Raw genomic sequence first — 24,213 nt, 5'->3', positions numbered from 1 at the left:
AAACTGAGAGTGACAGCTTGAAGCCTCTTTTTCAAAGAATATTTACTAAATACTGTATATCTGACTCTTGTATGTCCTCAGCAATCAGGGAGGAACTGGGCAGGTCCAGTACAGCATAGATGATTCATATTCCCGCTTCTACAAATCCAAGCCTGCTTGACCCAACTTGGGTCACTCTAAGACTAGACAATACAGCCGCACAGAACAAGATATCAACCCAGTAGCGGCGATGACAATGAAGACAACAATCACCACATCGAATACCTGAGAGGGTACTTGGGGCGGAGCGGCATCATCCTGAGTGATGTTTGTATAACTCTCATAGGTGGGACTCCTCCTCACACTTTCCTCAACCCTCCTTGCTGAGGACATCGCATCCTGGAGGACTCAGCAGTCTGAAAGAAAAGCGCATGTCTTTATGCAAAAAAAAAAAAAAAAAAAAAAATTCTCTGTTTTTGCCCTTAAATGAGGAAAAAATACAACAACAAAAAACTCTTCGAAGATACTGTAAAGTTTGTTGGGGCAGAAGCAAATCAGAAATTATTCTGGTGATTTTTCTATCAAAAAGCACGTTTTATTAAGAAACAGGAATAAAGTAGGGATGGAAAATCTCCCCCACCCCTCCTCCCATAATGCCATAGCAGTAGCGTGCGTGCGTGTGAATGAACAACCGTGAATGAATGCGAATGGGGCGGCCCGCCACTGCAGGACGCTGTAAAGCTCGTCTTCCTCAAATGCTATTTTAACCTAAATATGTACAAAAGAGAGAAGAAATTATTTAGAAAACCATGTATCTGTTTGAGCCCATACATCAAAGGCCATATCAAGTAGCTCCATAATCATCCGATTGCATCTTTTCCTCTTCTTTGTTTCTGTCGCTTGGCGAGGGAAGCTGCACGTCAGACAGCAGCGCCGGTAGCTCTCCAGCAAGCAAAAAGTGCTAATTTGCTAACACCCATCATGCTATTCGAGCACGGACACTGTAGATGGACTTTTGTGTCCCTCCTCTCTGTCTTGTTTGTCAATGTTTTTTTTTTTTTTTTTCCTTTATTAAGCGGAGGGTTAAAAAAAAAAATCTGCCAAGAAAATTCATCTACTTTGACTAGTTTATTACAAGCAATAAGTGTAGCAACTGTTGTAAAGCCCCTTCAAAATATGTTTCTGTACGGCCTATCAAAGCTCTCTTTGGAAAGAAAATTACTGTGTGCAATGATGTCACGTGGTTTGTTTGCTAACTGAAACGCATGATTTCATGGATCTCTCTGTTACATCCAATCATATTGTATCCTTAGTGTTAGAATGATTTTTCTGTGTTATTTTCCACAAAACTGTACTACTAGAGTGCAAAATCTTGTGTGGGGTGTCTTATAGGATGTCAATGTGCCATTCAGTCTTTCACCTGTGCTTACTTTCTTTTTATTTGCCTTATAGTAACAAAAAAGTCCTCAGACAATTTGGATCAACAGTTTTGGGGGAAAACCCACTCCAAGCTCATAGTTGAAGAATTCATTTGATGAGATCCAAATCCATGGTCCAAAATATCTTGTAAACAATTTTATACTAATTTCATTCAACAAGTATTGAACTGAATCCTGACATGTCTGTGAAAAAGAAATCTGTAGATGCAAAAAAAAACCAAAAAAAAAACCTGAAAACAATCTTCAGTCAGTCACGTAAATTATTAGGTGACGGAATACACATATGTGCAGGTAAACTTTAAATTTGTTTCACACGGGGGTTATTTTAAGTTAGTTGGAGTCAACTCAAAAATGTTCTTTGAAATAATATGTTCAATGGAACGCCATTAGTCTTGATACACCATTCTGATTAATATTGAGGTGGTGGAATATTAGTTTAGCAGTAAAATCCATCTGTTTTTAGCGTTCTCAGGGGGTGTCCATTTTGCCACTTTCTGTTGACTGAAAATGACATCACAGTTGCTCAGGTAACGACCAATCACGGCTCACTTGTTTTCTAAAGCTGAGCCATGATTGGTCGTTGCCTGAGTTCTGAGCATCTGTGATGTCATTTTCAGTTGACAGAAGTGACAATATGGCCGCCCTCAGAGATGGCTGAAAACGGGTGTATTTTGCTGCTTAACTCATATTCCACAAACGCAATATTAATCAGAATGCCTTGTTTCAACTAGTGGGCCTGCATAGAACATATTCTTGGAAAAAATATGTTTGGGTTGACTTCCTCTTTAAAGCGAATTTTTATTTGTTGAATTGCTATCTTTTAGCTGTAAGTAACAAAAGACCGCGAAATGTTGTGGAAACAATTTTTTTTTACATTTTAAAAAAAAGTTCCATCCAAAACTGTTCATACAGTTTATATCTAATGTTAAAAACTTTAGTTGATGGCTTGAGAATGATCCAAAATACGCAAAATTTTCCGATAACATCAGAAATGTGAGTCATAAATCCAATGTAATGTTATCATTTTAAGATATGCAACATAACATCATTCCACTTTCAAGGAATTAGATTTCAGTTTGATTCAATATTTGGTCAGCAAATGAATAATTTGGGCATAATTTATATGTAAAAACGTGCAGTTTAGGCTGAAGTAACAACAATTTCAGTTTGGGGGTTTATAAGAGAACATTTAAATCGATCAACATCTCAAAAATAAACTTTTTTTATGCACCATATCCTTTAAAACGTTTTGAGTATTCAAGCCAAAGCAGCAGAGACATACAGGTTTGAATTCTCTTTTAATACTTCATCTCTAAATCCACGGTTTTATTATAAACATCCAACCAAGAGGCTATTGCACTTTAGTACGAAACCACGACACACTCAAACACGTCACAACTGCAGTGTGGCGATTTCTCACCAAAGCACTCGACAAACAATCATACTCATCAAAGTCGCCTTGCTTATTTTTCAATCATCAATGACAGAAGTTTTAATAGCAGAAGCATATCGTCGTTGTCATGTGAAAAACACTTACCTTCAATTTTGGAAACTTTTTAAATTTTCACTTTAATGCAATGTCTGTAATGCAGAAACATGATTCATGTAAAAATAAGAAAATTAAAAAAAATTTAGGTAAGTGTTTTTCACATGACAACTATGATATCTTAAGGTGGAAATCAACCCAAACATATTTTTTTCAAGAATATGTTCCCAGCAGGCCCACTAGTTGAAACACGGCATTCTGATTAATTTTGCGTTTGTGGAATAACAGTTAATCCACCCGTTTTTAACAATCTCAGGGGGCGGCCATTTTGTCATTTCTGTTGAATGACAATGACATCACATCTGGGTAGTTGTGATGTCATTTTCAGTTAATCCACCCGTTCAACAGTTTTCAACAGTTAATCCACTTGCTTTTAGCCATCTCAGGGGGCGGCCATTTTGTCATTTCTGTCGACTGAAAATGAGATCACAGCTGGGTAGTTGTGATCTCATTTTCAGTCGACAGAAGTGACAAAATGGCCGCCCCCAGAGATGGAGAAAAACGGGTGGATTAACTCTTATTACACAAATGCAATATTTATCAGAATGCCTTGTTTCAACTAGTGGGCTTGCATAGAACATCCATCCATTATCGATACCGCTTATCCTCACAAGGGTCGCGGGGCGTGCTGGAGCCTATCCCAGCCGTCTTAGGGCAGTAGGCGGGGGACACCCTGAATTGGCTGAAAACCCTGAAAACCCACACAGGCACGGGGAGAACATGCAAACTCCACACAGGGAGGCCGCGGCCGGGATCGAACCCACGACCTCTGAACTGTGAGGCGGACGTGCTATGCATAGAACATATTCTTGAAAAAAAATATATGTTTGCGTTGATTTCCGCTCTAAATGCACAGTAGATCCACTTATTGGACAGGTTAAATGTTACAATCTCTGTTTAATCCATGTGGTTTGTGCCTTGTTCCGAAGTTGCATTTAATAGATGACTAGTAATAATATTTGTCCATCAAATAGACGTATTTTGTTTATTTCTATGTTCCATTGAAGAGAGAGCTCAATGACCTTGGTACTGTTCCTCACCAGGAAACATCTGTGCAACAAGATGTGCTTGGTTGTTTCCACCAAGCTGAGTCTTTTTTTCTTTCTTTCTTACTGCTATGAAGTACAATCAGACGTTAAGGGTGAAGGGAAGATCTTCACACTTGGTTTGAAAGACATACGAATCCCTTTTGCCAGTTAAATGTGTTTAACAAATCTGCTTTCTTTGCCTAATTTGGAATTGGGACTAGGAACGCCTCTGTCCACATGTTCTCGTCAGTTTGATGATGGAAACACTTGTTTGTGTTTAGTTATAAATGCAGGGAAAATGAATTGTGAATTTGCAAGAACTTTTGAGAGGGGGTTTGAAGTTTGAAGGCACAGCACGTTTCAAAAGGTTTGGTTTCCAGACGTGTTCTTTTAACATCCACATTGTGTACTATACTGTGTTCATGTTAATTAGTCTTTTCTTACATGCTAACATTTTTGTTTTGTTTGAGCAAGTTAAATAAAATTGCAATACAAGACATAAAAGTTATTACTTTGTCCGTTACTTTATTACATATGTGCAGCAATTTTTCAGGCTCTCAAAATGCAGTGGAATCTCTTCAATGAACTACCCTGAAGTCATAAAATTCAGATTTTAACTGGTTTCTATTATGCACTGTCAATATTGAAGTTCATTACAAAATGCATTTTATTATGTAGCAGTTAACCTTTTAAATGTATGATGAGTTATGCAGAGTTTCTTAATCTAAATGTGTATTTAAACTGGTTAAATCAATTATGTCAACATTATAATGTTACTTAAAATATGAAAGGTTTTATGATAGTGACCGCGCATGGAAGGGACAGATTATTTTTATTTGCGTTATTTGTGGATTCTGTGGAATTTTTTTTTCTAAATTGGAGGTCAACCAGATGGACTTTCTTCAACCTTAGAGGCTCCAGTGTAATGTGATGTTAAACAATGTAATTGCTCACAATTCTTTTAATTTTGTCGTGGAATATCTCACATTCATTTTTATCTGTGGTTCTGGCTCTAGTCCCCCCCCCCCCCCAACACATTAAATCTTTCTCTTTTACAACCGGATGATTGAATTTACATTTGTAGTCTCTATTCGAAAAATGTCATTTTGAATTGCCTCTCCCCAGTGTGAGCACATCTGCACCACATCGTCCTACATTCACGCTCAGTGAAGAAGAACAGGAAGAGGAAGAGCGAATAACACCCAAAATGAAACTGCACAAATTGTGCCTTGTGTCTACAGGCTTTAATACCATTGCCATAATTCAAACCTTGTTTTAATGAAGTCATAAAATCAAATTGATGTTTACGTTAACAGTGGTTATGATAACTGGTGATATTAAAAAAAAAAATCAGCTGTTGACCTCGTGCAAAATGTACCATAGCTGTATAATTAAATAAAAGTGATTGATTGATCATAGTTATATGGGATTAAAAAGTTGAATTTCATTTCATGCCTTGTGTAATGCAAATCTTCTGCAGTAATGAATGTCAGTGCAAGTATGAAAGGAAGCAGTGCAAATATGACAGGAAGCTTCCTGCAGTTTGAGATGTAAAATGCTTGAGGGCGTGACATACCAACGTCTGGCTGTGCATTTGAAGTTCGTTTGTTCGACTTGCAGCCTATGTAAAACAAGGCATGCATCTGGCTGGTAGCTGTCTTGTCAGTTTACATGGCTTGATGAAGTTGCTTATTGCAGTTTGTGGCGCAATATCCCAAAAGAAGAACTTACTGTATGATCGCCTCAATTCAGTAAGGCTAGAATAGACTGTTATTGGGGTAACCTGACAGACAGACACACACGCGCACACCCACACACACACACACACACACACACTTCAAGATTGCTGCATTATATAAATTCTTCTTATATTTTTTTTTTTCTAGAGGCCCAACAAGTCGACCTTATTTGACCCACACCCAAAAACTAACAGTACAGTGTTCCTTCAGTACGGTGCATTTCTTTGCGTGTCTGCGCGCGCGCGTCCCCAACGCAGTTAAAATCTCGTGACAACCAATGAGACCACGCAGAACAGTTTGAAATGGTGTGAAGCTGGCCAATCAGACGCCTTCGCGCCTTCCTGGTCACCATTGGCTTTTTTCGAGAGGGAGGGAGATGCACGCCTACGTCAGACGGTAGCGGACTTGCAAATTCTAAATATTAAGATTGATTTGTTGGTCGTAACTTTATTGTGGGAAGTTTTTAAGCCGTTTTTGCCACATTTGGATTTATCGCAGCAAGTGGTAAGTGCGTCCGTCCCTCACTCACATTTGCGATGCATAAGATTAAACCGCTTCCCGTTTCTCTGCTGTGGGACTTTATTGGCTTCAGCTGCAGCTAGCTCTGAGCCGGGGTTAGCTATAAGGTTTAGTGACTCCGTCTAATTCCTGGAGTAATGACTTACTTCCACTGGTTTTAGTGAAGTTATGAACGAAACCATAGCACTATATATATATTGTCCCCACCTCAAAACACATAAATCAATTTGATATTTTTCATGGCGCTGTTCTGTTCTGTTCATGATTATCGTTGCGTTGTTACAACTTTATAACGTCACAAATGAGTAGCGTCAACGTTCATAGATGAAGTTCAGGAAGTAGATAGTGACTATTAACTCAGGGTAAGTAAGACCTTCTAATTTAGTTTGGAAAGCTACCACGAGTACCCACTTGGTATTTGTTTTGCTTCTGCCACACACGTTGTCAGCTCTCTTAAGGGGAACGTTTTTTTTCCCCCACGGCAATAATGGGTGGGTTCTCGGCATAATGCGATTGTGTTCTTTTTTTCGTCAACACAATTTGAATGCATGACGTTTTCCCTCCCTTCTGTCAGCCGAGCGGGACTACGCCGGTTTAAAGATAACGGCGATCGAATATACACACGCACATACACTTTCGTGAATGAAAATTTCAGACGCCTTTTATTATTGATATTACATACAGTATTTTTAACTTTATTAATCGGCTTTGGACCTCTGTTAAAACGTCTCATGTTTTGAATCATTTAGTCTTTTTTTTTTTTTTTTACCTTGGGGGAAAGAAAATGTGTATATATATATATATATATATATATATATATATATATATATATTAGGGCTGACACAAACGATTATTTTGCTAGTCAACTAATCACTAACAGTGGTCGCGATTAGTGGACTAATCGGATAATAAGTCGCGGCAAATCGCAGCAATTGCTGCTCTTATAATAAGCATCATTCGCTTACAGCTTAAATGACAAGATGATAGTACATTCAATTCGTATTAAGCTTTGCAACTTATGCCATCATTCCTCACATGTTTATAAACAAAGGAGCGACTTAAATTGATCGCGATACACTGGCCTTAAAATTTTTAGCTGTAATTCTTTAGTGCGTTTTAAAATTGAACCAAAACTATTCACTATGCAGAGTTGCACTAATACAGTGAAATTATCTATGAATACAAAAAGAAGTACTTGTATACATATTTCACTCTTCTTGGGCACCAAGACGTTTTTTTTTTTTTTTTCGGAAGGTAGTGAAATCAGAGGAGTAAATTGGGCAAATGCTTTGTGCTAAGGAAAACTAAAATAAACACTTGTATTGCTTTTTAATTTTGTGTTTATTTAAACTTTATCAAAAAGTGTTTTTTTAAATTCTTTTCACTAGTATGCATAATTTAAAAGTAGTAAATTGATCTACACAATCAAAATGTGGTATGCAACTGAAATAAAAAAATAAAGTCTTTTTTAGCACTATAACATAGTATATTACAACAAACTTAATTATGGATTTTATTGTTATGTGATGCAGTGTGGCACATATGTCGTTTTTGTGTTGAGTGCTGATATTTCCCAGTTCATGAACGCATCACTCCGTTCACGAGTGAGAGAGCGAGAGGGACCTCACAGTTTGAAAAAAAACCAAAATACAAGGGAATCTGGCCGGAGGAGGGGTAATTTCACACAGGGGTATTGTCAGACCGGAAAGGGTATTCTCATAAAGGAAGTCGTGGTGGTCGTAAAGATTTGTGTTCGTAAAGATTTACAAATAAAAGCGTTTAAATTTTTGCAAATAAAAGCATTTACATTTTCAACATGAAGTGATGGTAGTAAAGATTTGAAAATAAAGTGATGAAAATAAAAAAGATGACATTTTCACAACAGCTTGTAAAACGCGCATTAACGCCGCTTACTATTGGCTCCCCCCCTCTTTTGTGAAGATCAGGCAGCGTATAAGCGTGACAGCAATGTGATTATGTTGTATTGTATTGTATATGGTTATGTATGCTATTTTTAACTATAGTATAGAAATTTAGAAAAGCCTTTGTAACATCGACGTGTGCACATTGTACTGTTTCTACTTATAATACTCAATATTTCCACTTATACTTATAATTTCTAAAAAGTCATGACATGATGTTGCATTATGAGAAGAAACTTGTAATAATATTTTTATAAAATGTCCTATAATATTTATATACCTGTATCAGAATATTATGACCAGTAGCTGTTTGTTCATGTTATAGTTGTTAAATATCTACATATTTAGAAAGTATCGTATAATTGTAGTAATCATAGTTTATTTATTTTTATTCATGTATTTTTTCAATACTGTACAGAATATCAGAGGAAAAGTAGGATCTTATGTAGGACTAGATATTAGTTTATACTTCCTCATACCCCCTTTCGAGCAAATGATAGTCTGATTTGCCTTGCCATATTTTAAATTTTTTCTTCTTCTTTGTTTGACCTATAGAAAAATTTATATTTGTATTTCAATTATAATTTGAATATTATTTTATTTACATGTACGAAATAAAGACAATCAATAGTGGCTGCTACATAAAAGATAAATACCATTGTATATAAAATCGTAACGTATGAGTCAACCGTCTGCTAGATGCATTCTGCACTGCTGCGTTTGTCTTATAATGTGTCTTATAATGTAATTAACACTGACGCAAGACTGAACCACTACTTCCTATGTATACATTATGCTGCAGCATTAATGCAATAACTGAATATGAAAGATGAGATGGACACAATCATTTATTTAAGATAGTCTATTCTTGTCTTTGATACCTTATAGGTCCAACATCAGTTGCCATGATTAATGATTACAAAAACTGTACTCAACTCTGTGCACAATTGACTGTTCGAAAAGACACATTCAAAAAGTGAGGTCAAATTTATTCAATGAAAAAAGTCTCAGGGCTTTAAAAAGACCACAAGGACATCCCCTCATCTTAACCCCCAGGAGGGCAAGAAAAAACTCCAAACACAATTGAGAAAAATTGGGAAACCTTGAGAAGAAGCCACAAATAGGGGAGACCCACCCTTCCAGGATGAACAGGCTGCAATGGATGCTGAGTGGCAACAGTTAATAGACAATGCAGTGCTATACAACGCAAATTTGAATAGTGTGTTAGTCCATTTCAAGATAAAGCGCTGCAGGATGACTCCTTTGGAGAAGTAGTTCCTCCTCAGAATCCGGCCCGGTTGGTCAATCTCCAGTTCAGCACCACATCATCTGTTAGATCTCCATCTTTATCACATGTGGGGACAGCCGATAGAATTTGTTGTTGCTCCTCTTGCTTCAATTTTTTTCCCCCATTATTCAAATACATTTATTTTAAGTCAATAGCATCAAAGTTTTTTTATGTTTTTTTTTTTTAATCATAAGTAAGGATTTCTCAGTGAAAAGAAACCTTGTTATAAAAGTGGGCTTCAAAAATAAATGAAACCATTGATGAAATCAACCTCAGAGGTGTTGTCCAGCTGGTGCTTCCTAAGTCAGAACACAGGAAGGATTTCACCTCGCAGAAATGCCTTTGAAGCATCCGTCCAGTGTGCAAATAATTTGCCATAGCTGAAATAAGACATAACATTACATAACATTTCATTCCAACAAATGATACAGGTGCACAGTACCAACCTGCCAAGGATGAAGTTTTCCATTAGTAGTATACACCACCACTTCTTCAATACAGGCATGTCAGTCTAAAAAAAAAAAAAAAAAAATTAGCCATTATTAGCCATGTAGAAACACACAAGGAATGTGTGTTAGTTTTGAGGTCCACAAGTATTTAAGTTACAAGAAACTATAACTAAAAGAACATTTGGGACGTGACAGGTGCTGCAGTACCGAATAATTACTGCTGTGCAAGTGATAAAGAGAGTCATCAAAAGTACAGTCAATGTCAACGAAGTCTTCTAGAGCTTACTTAAAAAAAAAAATGTAAAAACACCAAAAAAATGGTTAACTCTTTGCAATTCCACCTGGCAGTTTTACCTGAACGAAAGGTGCACCAAAGTAAATTTGATGCTGTACTTGAACCATTTGGAGTATCAGTATGGTTTTGGAAGTTTGAATACATAAAAGAAGGCCGACCCAGGGCCTTCTTTTTTGTATTCAAACTTCCATAATTCAGAGCCAGTAGCACTTAAAAAGATTCTGACATTTGAGGAGAAAAATTCAAAGTGTTATCTTCAACAAAAAAAAAAAAACTATGCCGATACTCCAAATGGTTCAAGTACAGCATCAAATTTACTTTGGTGCACCTTTCGTTCAGGTAAAACTGCCAGGTGGAATTGCAAAGGGCTACCTTACGATGGTGAAGTCATAGGCAGCATCCAGGACTTGGTAAACTTAGGAAGGGGTCACATGATGTTGGACTCCATGTTGGAACAACATAAAGGTCTGCAACATTTATGGTCTTTCCCTGTGTAACATATTGTAGACAAGATGTCAGAAACTCAATTACATAAAGTATAAGACTAAGCATATTTAGAGAACACCTTTTCTATTATTTTTTCTTTTTCTTTATATGTCAATTTAAACACAATCCAAAAACATCCCTCTGTGGGTGACTTGCCGTTTATTTCATTTCATTGTCCATCCAAAGGTTGGCACGTATCAGGGCATCTGTCTGCATTTTCACTATCAGTTCTTTTCCTGGCTTTTTCAAGACATTGTCAAGTTGATTAAAACACACGTACACACAAAAAAATATTTTGAAACAAAAATAAAATGTGGCACTATCTTACTAGGTACCTTATGGATGGCTTCAATATACTATTTAATAATACATAACAGCTGCTGTGGAGCAGAATGTAATTCTAGTGTCCATGAAGTGCACAGATGCATTTTACCAAAAAATACACAAACTGGCATTATTTTAAAACGTAATTGCATTTTTTTTTGTGTGCTGGAGAACTTTCCAGAGATGAGTAGGTTTAAATTGGGGGCAAAGTGGGCAGTGTATTTGCAGCATTGAGTGCAGCGCTGCATTGCAAACTTCCCATTCCCCTGAATGATCGAGTGATGCATCTGCAAAGAGTGAATGTAAAAATACAGTGGAAATAAAAATATAAATATAATAAAAATGAGCACAATTTCTGCATATATATATATACATATATATATATATATTTTTTTTTTTATCTAGAACCCCCCACAAAACCCCCCTCCCCCCAACAACAACAAAAAAAGAATAAACGTCAACCTCTCATTGACACCAATGTATATACAAATATGGATAGACGTGCAAACGCAGACGCATTTTAGCTAGAAATACACAAACAGGCATTACAGTGAAACGTGATATTTTATGTGCACTGGACAACTTTAGGGAGACGATCCGGTTTGAATTTCGGGCAAACCGGACAGTTATATAATTTGCAGCATTGAGTGCAGCGCTGCAATGGAAACTTAACATTTCCCTGAATGATGGAGTGATGCATCTGCAAAGAGTGAATGTTAAAATATAGTGAATATAAAAATATATATAATGTGGCCATTGCATTTTACCGTTTGGTAAAACGACATGAATTACAGACATGAAGTCTGACTCTAATGTGGAAATAATTGACGTCCGAGGAACTTACACTTTGAATAAAACAACGACCTGTTTGAAGTCCTGATGCCAAATGATTGTAGTGATTATTACGTATAGAATGACATTACAATAACCAAGCAAAAAAGTTATACATATACATATGTCCTTTGCCGACAACACAGCATTCTAACGGAAACAGGATGAAATATACGCAGGTAACAATAACCAAAGTTATTTTTGATAACGTTACAATCATGAACCGTCATTTTTATAATTTGCTTAATTTAAATGTAATATACAACATATTTTCGCAGATAACGAAGCGTCACTTACCGTTCTCTCAGGACGTCGTAGTAAAAAGCAAGGCTCTTTGACCGCTCGGACTGAGAAAGTGACGCGCTTCTGTTTCCAGGCAAGTTACGTCACAGGGAGGAGTTAAAAAAAGAAAAGAAAAGAAAACCACACCTCTTCCCTTCTGAGAATACCCTTTCCGGTCTGACAATACCCCTGTCTGAGATTACCCCTCCTCCGGCCAGATACCTCTCAAATATCTTTTTTTTTGTAATTCTAAAGAATTGCGCTCACTTGGATGTAAAACTATTCATATTTAAATCATCACTGTTTGAAAGCAGGGCTTATATTTTTAACAGGGCTGTCAAATCTTCAACGTGACCACTTAACACCATCACAACATACAAGGTTATGATCTGATGACTTTATATCAGTTATTGTTTTCTTTTTACTTTTCATTCAAGATTTATTTCACACTGCTGTTCAACAATCTGTTAATTATATAGGTATACAAATTTCATATACGTTGATGGAACATTATAGAACATTTTGCTGAGCGATGTGTTGTAAACAAACTTGTCTCTTTATTAGCAGTTAGCAAGCTAGGGCGACCGCGAAAAGCTTCGATGGGTCATAAATACGAGTTTATCTGGACACAAACCATTTCATGAAAGACGTTTCACACCATTAAACTAGTGATCGATGTACTGTGTCAAACAAAAGCAACATATTTTGCTACGAGACAAAGATCCAGCCGACATGCCCCCAAAAGTAATTGCAGGCTCTTGATAGCATCAAAGTCCCCCAAGCCACAGCCTCCAATGTGGCGAGGTATGTCCTTATAGCGACCTTTTTCACCAAACTAGACAGAAGTAGACCGATGACCAATAACGCTAATAATGGATAAGGCTTCTCGTATTTTCCTTCCGCATGCGGCTCTCAAATGTGCGCGCTGCGTTCAAATAATGATACCAGTATCGATAACCGGCATCAGCGTTTTATTTGTTAGTACCGGCCGATCCGATACCAGCGTTTTAATGCGGTATCGGGATACCACCCGATACCAGTACAGTAAGTATGTATGTTCAGCATAAACTCGCTTTCAACTACTCTAGCGGAGCGATGAGAAACCATATCCAAAGGAAACACCTCGATGTGCGAAACGGTGCTGTTTTTTTTTCGTGATAGCTTCGACATCTTCAGAATTTACTTTTCTAAATATTATTCCCAAAATTTAGTGTCCCCGCCCCCTACTATGTGTACGTGTGGGTGTGGGGGGAAGGGAGTAATTCTCTCTCTTGGTGCTCAGCTTGTTGACAGAGGCAGAGGCGTGAGGAACAAGATACTGTTATTATTATTTTATTTGATTATCTTGTTAAATGTGCGTTATGTTATGGGATTTATTAGATACTACCATACTAAACGTTTGGAGGTTATTAACTGTCTTGTTCTGTTACATTTCTGAAAATGCAATCATGATTAAACAACTAATTTAACGCGGTTATGATACATGTTAGCGTTGAGTTAATATTTATTATTATTATTATTTTTACTTTTTGAATGGAAGTATTTTCAATATCACCAAAAGAGCTGTAGCACAGGACAAAAAGAGTTGTTATGGTAACGGGGCTGTTAGCGGACCGTGGTGGGACTTTTTTCCAATCTGATTCACATTTCAAAGGGGCATAGCAGGTGGAGCTTGGTGTTTTCAGCACAGGGGATGTGACTGTTTAAAGCCCCATCCCACACACACGCACACACACACTAAGCCATCTGATGGGAAACTGCATTCCAAATCCACGAGTGGCATCCCATATGGACCGGGACACAAGCCAGTAGTGGGATCGAAGGAACTTACTTTTGGGTGTGTCCTGTCATTCTCTGAATTTTCCGTTTAGTTCGTTTAGTTTTGTACATGTTTGTTTTTGCCTGCCTGACTCTCGTAATCCTGGTGAGCCAACCTACTAGTGAGTATTTGTGTTAAATCAGTGTTGCTTTCTGCTTAGTTATTTTTGCTGCTACTTATTTGATGTTTCTTTAATTTTTTGGTGTAAATTTATCAAAGATTTTCTTCCTTAGTGCGAAAACTCTACACAGGTAACTAGTGAACCTTAAATGAACATTCCCACTGAAAATAACTGAAACACGAAGTAATACGTTTAAAGTAAAACTGTTCTCATTAGTGATTATGATGATTCATTTGGAAAAGAGTCATTAGTAAAAGCAATTAGCCTTAATATTGTCATTTGGTGGTCCAAGTTTAAATACATCGTCTCCCCACCAGCTGTTAAAATGGACAGTGGCAGTGAAAGCGTTCATTGGCAAAAATGGCTGGATGGTCCTTCGCCGAATGACACGTGGCTCTGGTTAAACTGAGCAGGGACCGACCTGTCAGCAGTTTTGCATTAGTATTGGTTTTCAACACACTCAGCCTCTCTGGTCACTAATGATGCATAATGCTGACCTTGCTGGGCCTACCTTATTGTACCCACTGGCATATACTATAGTGGGATTTTACCACTCTAAATTGGTTGCTACTGTAGATTAGGAGTTGTATACGCTGAGCAGATGCAGTTACTTTCATACAGTTTAGTATACTATGTCTAATAAGCCAAGGATGTTTATGACAAAATGTGATGGAAAATGAACACAACTCTGCTCTAATAATACATGAGTAAATGCCCAATTGAGACCAAGCCCCTTAAATATATTTGTAGGTGTAAGTGGAAACACACCACAAGGCCAAGCTGTGAGCTATGATTACCATGAAAAATAAATTTCTTAATGATTTGATTTTGAACAAAAAAAAAAAGGCTTACATGATCAGCGATCCAATCATAAGATGGAGCAATATGTCGATGTTTCGTAGACAGGCGCCTTTGCGCGTATGTGTACGGTATTTTCTGGACTATAAGTCGCGTTTTTTTGTTGGTTTTTTTTTTGTTTTTGTTTTTTTTCATACTTTGGCCGGGGGTGCGACGTATACTCTGGAGCGACTTATATGTGAAATTATTAACACATTATTACTGTCATGGCTTGTTAGTGCTGACTTAATTACATAATTACATACATAATTACGACCAAATACATAAATACTTTTGGAGACTTGGAAACATTCTACATGGTCGGGGATAAATAAAATACTTATTTAATTGATCTACAACCATTTTGGTGAGTTTAAAGTTATCTTACAGTAACTTTCTTGTATGCTACATGTGTGAATGTTAGCTAAATGTTACCATCGTAGCTTGGTAGAAATGATGTGTACTAAGTGCACAATTTCCTCCCAAAATGCAACTTATACTCCAGTGCGACTTTTGTATGTTATGTTCTTTCCATTTTATTATGCATGTTATGGCTGGTGCGACTTGTACGCCGGAGCGACTTATAGTCCGGAAAATACGGTACTTGTCTTTAAAGACGGAGTTGGTGAGCTACATGTGCTTTTGTACGTGTGCTGTGAAACTGACGAGACACCAATTACCCCTGCTGGAGTAGCGAGGGGGATCGATACTGTTTGAGCTGATACCACTAAGATTGATTCCCAAACTTTAAACATCGATACGGTTGATACTTCAGTCTTTTGAGCAGAGCTGGTCATAGTCGCTCTGTCCCCAAGTGCTGTCCTGCATATTTAATCGACCCACCTGGTCCGAGTCGGTCAGAGTCAGCCAAAGTAAGGAAAAAATATAAACGCAACACTTTTGTTTTTGCTCCCATTTCTTTATAAGCTCAAAGGTCTAAAGCTTTTTCCACATACACAATATCACTGTTTCTTTCAAATATTGTTCACAAACCAGTCTAAATCTGTGTTACTGAATCTGAGCATTTCTCCTTTGCTGATATAATCCGTCCCACCTCACAGGTGTGCCATATCAAGATGCTGATTAGACACCATGATTAGTGCACAGGTGTGCCTTAGACTGCCCACAATAAAAGGCCAAAATAAAATGTGGCTCAGTCTTCCGGTTGTGAAAAGTGGAGTTCTACATTCTACACACAGTGTTTTCAAGGCTTGCCCAAACTGCCCTCCACAGACATACATCATCTTTCTTTTAAACTTCCTCCAGAGCACCGAGCAGAATTTTAGAGAAGGGTTTTTTAAGGCTAGTACTCTTACATGCCTGGATATGAAAGAAAAGTCAGTAATATTTCTAATGTTGTGGTTACATTTTCTATATGTGACTCACCACAGCAAAATGAGTCACAGTGACCCATAGTTCAAAAATAAGTTTTTGGCATAATCATAAAGAATGATCTCAGCTTTCCAATGATATATCAAACATTGCACTATGCAACTCATTACATCATAATTACTCATTAATTATTACATCATTACCAAAGACACAACACCCCCCCATTTCAGTTGCGTGCCTATGGCGACACTAAGCTAAGCAAAGTCAGAGTCACAAATTCCATGTATGTGGCCGGCAAGAAATCAAGCATACAAAAAGGTCAAGGATGCCGTTACATTGTGCTGCATACTGTTGTGTAAAACGCCATAGAATTTTTGCAAGGTAACTGGGAGTAACCTTTCAAAGGTAAAAATATTTGTAGCGGCTTTCCTTAATGATGTATTGATAACATGCACTTTGGCGTTGACAAAAAAAGTACACGTCATGAAAATCGATTCAGAAATGAGCAAGTTCCGACTTATTTTCAAGGCCTATGCATTGCTTTGAAGGGAACGTCGCCCCTGCCAACATGGCCGCCACATAGAACTTTTTTGGGTTGACTTCCCCTTTTAAGGCCACATTGCCCATTAATCAGTCCTAAAGGTGTGGCTTCACGACTTGTTTTGTGTGACTTTAACTTTTACTGTGCACTTTTTTTTCAAATTCTGCTTACATCATAAGATATTTTAAACATTGCTCCCCTTTCTCACTCTCCTGTTATTTTTCCATCCCATCTTTCATATTTCTTCTTGCTGTAGAAGACAATGCCGAGTGTGAAGTACCACAAAGGGGACATGGTGATGGGTCGCTGGCCTGGCAGCAACCTGTTCTATGAAGTTAAGGTATTGGGTTTTGAAGCCAAAAGTCAACTGTACACAGTCATCTACAAGGATGGAACTGAGCTTGAGTTGAAGGAGCAGGACATCAAGGTAGGACCAGAACTTATTACACACCCATTTTCCAATGCATTTCCTTTTTTTTTTTGTGATTATAAAAAATAGATCAGACAAACGATAGGTTGGCGATATATTTAAAAAAAAAATATCAACACTGAAATCACTGTTTTCAACTAGAGGTGGCCGATATATATGTCATCGATATCATTGTCAATCTTGCTTTCACGATGTGTAATTTTACATTATCGAGTATTAATACTGCCTCGAAAATAATGAGTCAGTCGACGGCTGCAAAGTGTGAGGAAATGCTGAAACAATCATTCGGCAAATCAGGTTGCATTGGCGGCAGAGGAGCAGGAAGTGATAATCATTCGACAAATCAGCGGGCAGTACCCAGTTACGTGAGTCTGTCCGCAATGCGGCCGCTCTGTTTCCAGTATGGAGGAGTGTCCAGCGGGGTAATAGCAAGGCGCAAGTCCACGTCGTCCGTAGTCTGTAGATGGTTTGAGCTTGACAAAACCGACGTCGGTGGGAATAACATTGCCAAAACGGTCACCGTGAAGAGCAATTCTGTTGCACCACGAGCCATATGGATTACGAGGAAAACTTGACGACCGCGTAAGCACGCTAAACAAAAGCTTTAAGACACTCACTCAGAAAACAGTCACCAAGTTGAACCAACAAATATAAAAACGCACGCACGCACACACACGCCCAGTACTTTAGCGAGCAAGTCAAACGTGACAGCCTGGACGTTCGGTTAACACTCACGCTTGTAGTCCGCATCATTCATAACTAGCCTGTATTCCCGAGACATGTTGCACAAACTACGACGGTTTATTAGTGTGACGCCAGCATACACCCAAACATGAATAAAGTCACAAGGCGACATATCACAGCGATGAATGAGTGGGAAAATGCACTTTTCGGTAAATTGCAGCTTTGTTATTCAACTTTATTCTGAATACAGCGGCCAATGTATGAGAACGGGTGTTGTCATGACGACGTCTTTTTTTTCTCTCGCTGGGTGACACTTCGTTACACAAATCACATATCAAATAAATGTATTTACCATTCTGATTGCTCTAGTAGTTGGCAGTGGTACACCAGTACTTACTGCAGCTCAAAATGTTATATCATTATGGAATAACAGCAGAGACATTTAAATGACATAAATATTCCCAAAAATCAATGTAAGTCTATACATACATTTTTGCACTTTATTGTTAAATATTGTCCAAGAATATCATTTTGTTTTGCAGAAGCTGTACTTAGAAATTAAAAGAGATGTTGTTCACAAACGCTGTCTATCCACAATTGGTCTGTGAAACAAGTGTAGATTTAAAATATTTTTTGTAGAATATCATCAAATTATCGTTATCGAGTTTTGTGAAAAAATATCAAGATTTTTTTTTTTTTTTTTTTTTGCCATATCGCCCACCCCTATTTTCAACTACTGCTTCCAGAATTCTTATGGTTTCCAGCCGCGGTCTCGCTCTCGTTCCCGATCACCGGGCCGCCGTCGCAGCCGATCCCGCTCCCCGGCGAGGACCACGCGCCGCTCTTCCTCACGTGCAGCGGCAGCGGCCGCTGCTGCGGCAATAACGGAGAGCGTGCCATCGTCGCGCAGGGATTCAAAGTTGCAGGAAATGGTTGAAGTCCGACTCAGTGCTCCGGTAAGGCCTAGCTGCCTTATTCCTCCCTTGACTAAATGAATAGATAAATGAAAATGTTCCTCAAAATGATGCCCTTTGAAAGACAATGTTAAAGGTTTTCATTGAAGTCTGCACTGTATCATATCAGGAGCTGTTTCCAGTCTTTAGCCTATTCACAGAGATCACACCTCTCAGCCTGATGCAGTGCCTTTCTACACTGCTGTAATGGTGTGTTTTAAAAAAAAAAGATGAATTAGTGTATTTTCCGGACTATAAGTCGCTCCGGAGTACAAGTTGCACCAGCCATAAAATGCATAATAAAGGGGGGAAAAAAACATATAAGTCGCACTGGAGTATAAGTCGCATTTTGGGAGGAGATTGTGCGCTTAGTACACATAATTTCCACCAAGCTACGATGGTAACATTTAGCTAACATTCACACATGTAGCATACAAGAAAGTTACTGTAAGATAATGTTAAACTCACCAAAACGGTTGTAGATCGATTAAATAAGTCTTTTATTTATCCCCGACTATGTAGAATGTTTCCAAGTCTCCAAAAGTATTTATGTATTCGGTCGTAATTATGTCTTCGTCTCCTCTGTGCTCGGCTTCTTATGTGTGTGGCTGCATGATGCAATACTCCAGCCAGAGGCAGCCAACTGCCTGTTTGTGCTTCATTCTTGTTCAACCATCGTCTGAAACTAACTTAGACAATTGTGTGTAATGACATTTATATACGAGCTGAATTGTGGATGATTGTAGGTTGTTGACTGAACATACCACTCGCTATCGCTAATGCTAATTGTGATCGCTAATCGTTAGCATAGGCTCATCTTGTTCATGTCTATGAAAATACATGTGTATGTAATGCATAGATTGATAGTATTTTCTGTTTCTTGGGCAGTTTCAATATATAAACAGACAACTTCGCTGCACACCTAGAGTCTGTGGCATTTGTTTGTGAATGTTTAGCTGTTTGGATAAGCTGGCTTCCTCGACTAGCAAGGCCTTAACAGTCAAATTGTCTTTTTATCATACCGTTTTAATTACTTATTTAACAAAACAGACTAGACTTAAGACTTTAACCGTTTAAATTATTCATGCATTTTAATAGCTTTTAGGATGTATCTTATGTTTCTTTATGTGGGTTACAATAACAAATGTGAAATGATATAGAAGTAATTGTCACGGCTTGTTACTGTCGACTTGTATTTATGATGTTTTACCTAAAGCGCCTGCAGAGGGAGACAAAACATCATAAATACAAGCCATGACAGTAATAATGTGTTAATAATTTCACACAAGTCGCTCCGGCGGCACGGTGGTCGACTGGTTAGCACGTCCGCCTCACAGTTCAGAGGTCGTGGGTTCGATCCCGGCTCCGGCCTCCCTGTGTGGAGTTTGCATGTTCTCCCCGTGCCTGCATGGGTTTTCTCGGGTACTCCGGTTTCCTCCCACATTCCAAAAACATGCATGGTAAGTTGATTGGACTCTCTAAATTGCCCCTAGGTGTGATTGTGAGTGCGGATGTTTGTCTCTGTGTCCCCTACGATTGGCTGGCAACCCATTCAGGGTGTCCCCGCCTACTGCCCGAAGATAGCTGGGATAGGCTCCAGCACGCCCCGCGACCCTTGTGAGGATAAGCGGTATCGATAATGGATGGATGGATGGATAAGTCGCTCCAGAGTATACGTTGCACCCCCGGTCAAACTATGAAAAAAAACGCGACTTACAGTCCGGAAAATACGGTAGTTGCATTTTGCTTTATTCATTATAGAGTCCTCATCAGTCATAAAAAAGGTTTTTCTGCGATTTAGGTTTTTGACCACACCACTGTCACGCTTCCACTTGTCCATGTTTGTCTTTTTTCTACCTGTCCATCTCCAATACCCCCCCTCCATTGTTTGACAGCAGCTACCCACAATGGCTGCTGAGAGCAATAGCAACAATAAGCATGAAAACAAAGAGGGGAATAACACTGCAAACAAAGTAAATGAGGTGAGTTGAACTTAATCACAAAAGCAGTGTTTAATGATCATCATGTTGTGTTCTGTTATATTTGGTTGACATTCTCCTCCATGACACTATAATGACATCACTTGGGGCATTAGCTGGCAGTATATTAGCATCATACCAGCTACATTGGTGTGTCTAACATATTTGTTATATTTTCATGGGACTTGAGTGGGGTGATATTCAGTCCACCTCTCAGTAACAAAAAACTACATGTGTACATGTGAAAAGTACATGTGATGTAATTTTCAGTAGACAGCAAGTGGCGAAATGCATTTTTAAAGTTGTTGTGCATGAAAAATAATGAAGTTGTCAAATCAGTGTAGACAAAATATTAACATTTTACTGCTTGAAATTGCAAAATTAGTATCACTTTCAGCATTGTTCTAAACTATGTATGCGTATATTGTAACGATAGTAAAGCAGTGCACATTCTAGCATTTGATTCGGCGGGGGAAGATGGACTGCTTGGTGCTGGCGCTGGGCGGCGGCGGTTGATGACTTGCAGTATGGGACCCTGTCATCAGATAACTATCTTAGCACAGTTCTTAAGGACAGAGGTCCACTGCCCAGTCTAGGACGTATTTTCTAGGACAACAGAAGCAACACCAGCCAGTTGAATCAAACTAGCCGCCACGACAACAACACATTATTTACTCCACAAGACAAAACGTAAACATTTGAAAGATCTGCAATGACTGCAAATAAATAGATTTTTAGAAGACGAAAGAAGGCATTAGAATGTCAAGACTTGTATTTTGTGGTCAGACCTTTCCTGTAAATTCTTTGCAATGAGGGTAGTCACACAGCCAATATTATCACAAGCACGGATGTTCCATGGATTGCTCTTTTTTCTGCATGTGAATGGGCTTTGAGCTAAGGCAGAGCTAATGGAATGTCATGATGCATGCACGTTAGGGGGGCCACGCCGAGAGAGGCTCCCCTCACAAGATCCTGCAAATTCAGCTGGTCACAAGGCATGCCCGCCATGTTCTCCTGCTTTACTTTCTCAGTTTTAGTTGTAATGTTCGGAAAGAATTTGCGGCTCTGCAGTTGAACATGGCCGATTATGTCTTGTAAATTAGTTAAAAATGTTGCACTATAATAGCAGCTCAATGTCAGATTACTGGCCAGTGTCTCCACTATGAGTCTCGAATATGCTTCTGTGCCTGGTGCTAACCGACAAGTAGTCCGTCTGAGTAGTTGAGTCATAGCTTTGTGTTAACTGTTTGATGTGTACAGTACAAGTGCAGGATTCGCTAGCATGTGACATTGTTTCTAGCAAAGCTTTTTTTCAATTAATCTGTTTCTTATTCTCAGACAATCATTGTATTTGGGTTAGGATAAGGGTTAAAGCTACAATGCCCTTTAAAAACAAGTCACTTTTTGAGTTTTCTATTCACCTGTGAAAAGTAATCTAGGTCTTTTTGGGTGGTGTGGTGGCCCTACCAGAACCAGCACTGACCCTGTATATTTAGTAGTAGTAGTAGATTGTTTATTCTGTCATCAGTCATCATTACAATCCATAATATATGCACAACATGACATTTACAATCATATGTCCCATGACAGAATGGCACAGGCAGAAGCTAAAGCTTATTTAAGCCTGGCCTTTTCTCCCCCTTAAGGCAATGTAAAACTGCATTTACCTATTTACATTCTATGCAAAGACAAAACCAAATAGCAATAAATAAATCATCATCTAAATCATTCTCTGCAACTTTCCAAAATAGCTTTGCGAACAAGCTTTTTAAAAAATAAAAGTGATTCACAGGTTTTCCAATGTATATTTGCATCATTCCAATATTTCACCCCGACAATAGAAACACATCTTCTTTTAATTCCCTTAACTGCTTTTTGCACAATGAACTTACAAACAGCTCTTAAGCAATATTGAGGCTACCGGATTTCAAAGAGCTTTTGTATAGAGTGAGGAAGAGATTGAGTTTTTGCTTTAAACATTATTTGCATGATTTTATAATAATATATGGCTTTTAACTTCATAATGTTTGATTTGAAAAAGTGGGTCTGTATGTGCATAATAGTGAGTTAACAATTCGTATTGCTCTTTTTTGCAAAACTACAATTGCATTTATTGTAATTTTGTGTGTAGATCCCCACAATTCTACGCCATAAGTCAAATAGGGAAATATCAAAGAATAATAAATTATATGTAAGGCTTTATGATTTAGAAGACGTTTTGACTTACATAATATTGCTATTGTTTTAGAATTGTTTTCCTTTTATATAGTTAATATGTTGTTTCCATGTTAATGTATTATCTATCATAACTCCAAGGAATTTTCCTTCATAAACCCGTTCAATATTAACATTACACATTTTTAACATAATATTCACTTTTATTTTTTTCTGATTTCCCAAAAACATAAATTTGGTTTTCTTGATATTCAGAGATAATTTATGTACATCAAACCATGACTTAATATTAGCAAACTCTCTTCCAACTTTGCACAAAAGCTCTTTTAGATTTGTCCCCGAACATAGCACATCTGTGTCATCAGCAAAAATTACATACCGTTTTTTTCCAGGATACAAGCCGCACCGTTACATAAGCATCACCCACTCTATTTTTAGAACATTTTGGGGAAACCCTTAAATAAGCCGCACCTTTATATAAGCCGCACCTACCTATGTTGAAAACTTGTATATTTACTGCATTTATGAACGATTATGAACTGTAAATGTACATGTATGTACCTGAGCAGATTCTTTCCTTACAGTGCCTTTTAACACTGCAGCAACGTTGCTGATTAAAACAGAAGAGAACTAAGAGAAAATAAACAGTACTTATCTTCATTTTACTGCTGACTGCTGCTCCAGTTTGTCAGCTAATGTCCACCGGACTCCACCATCTATTGTTCTACTACATTCTACATCTGCACCTGTCTTGTTTTATGTTAATAAAGTCAGCCAATCCAACACACGACGACATGCTAAATCAACAATAGCATTTCACATCGAAACAACAGAACAGACTTAACATCAGCCAATCGCATTCATGTGCACCTCAGGGACCTCTAGGAAATCATAAAATCAAAGCATTACAGCACCTAATGCTATAACCTAGTCTATGGCGCCCTCGCCTGTTGAACCCCTCCCCCTGCAGTCACATCCATGTGTCATGTGTCATCTTCCAAACCGCTTATCCTATACAGGGGAGGTGCTGGAGCCTATCCCAGCCGTCAACGGGCGAAGGCAGACTACACCCCGAACTGGTCGGCAGCCAGTCGCAGGGCACACACAGACACCGCCACTGAGCGGGAATTGATCCCATGCTCCCCGCACACAACTCGGGCGTGTGTATAACTATCAGCAGTCACATCCAGTTAATGGGAAATGTATTGCATTGAA

At 38.3% G+C, this 24,213-nt stretch overlaps 2 protein-coding genes across 10 annotated transcripts in view; both read left to right on the top strand.

Moving 5' to 3' along the window:
• Positions 1 to 4,500, top strand: part of enah (ENAH actin regulator) — a 92,658-nt gene extending 88,158 nt beyond the window's left edge. For all 7 annotated transcript variants that reach the window (XM_086018258.1, XM_086018256.1, XM_086018254.1 and 4 more), the window contains one exon: positions 82 to 4,500. In XM_086018258.1, the coding sequence (XP_085874384.1) occupies positions 82 to 119 (38 nt within the window). In that variant the 3' untranslated portion in view covers positions 120 to 4,500. The remainder of the gene's footprint in view (positions 1 to 81) is intronic.
• Positions 4,501 to 6,042: 1,542 nt separating this feature from the next.
• Positions 6,043 to 24,213, top strand: part of lbr (lamin B receptor) — a 30,406-nt gene continuing 12,235 nt past the window's right edge. The window contains exons 1-4 of one of the 3 annotated variants that reach the window (XM_086018262.1): positions 6,043 to 6,127; positions 17,034 to 17,204; positions 18,638 to 18,847; positions 20,740 to 20,826. In XM_086018262.1, the coding sequence (XP_085874388.1) occupies positions 17,040 to 17,204; positions 18,638 to 18,847; positions 20,740 to 20,826 (462 nt within the window). In that variant the 5' untranslated portion in view covers positions 6,043 to 6,127; positions 17,034 to 17,039. Of the gene's footprint in view, positions 6,236 to 17,033; positions 17,205 to 18,637; positions 18,848 to 20,739; positions 20,827 to 24,213 lie in introns of all 3 variants that reach the window. The other 2 variants (XM_086018264.1, XM_086018263.1) reach the window with 2 other exon arrangements.

This window comes from Filicampus tigris, chromosome 20 (genome assembly GCF_054856515.1).
Source record: "Filicampus tigris isolate MCC_2025a chromosome 20, RoL_Ftig_1.0, whole genome shotgun sequence".
In the NCBI taxonomy this organism is placed as follows: domain Eukaryota; kingdom Metazoa; phylum Chordata; class Actinopteri; order Syngnathiformes; family Syngnathidae; genus Filicampus; species Filicampus tigris.
Note: the sequence above shows the minus strand (reverse complement) of the source record. Positions and strands in the feature narration are given on the sequence as shown.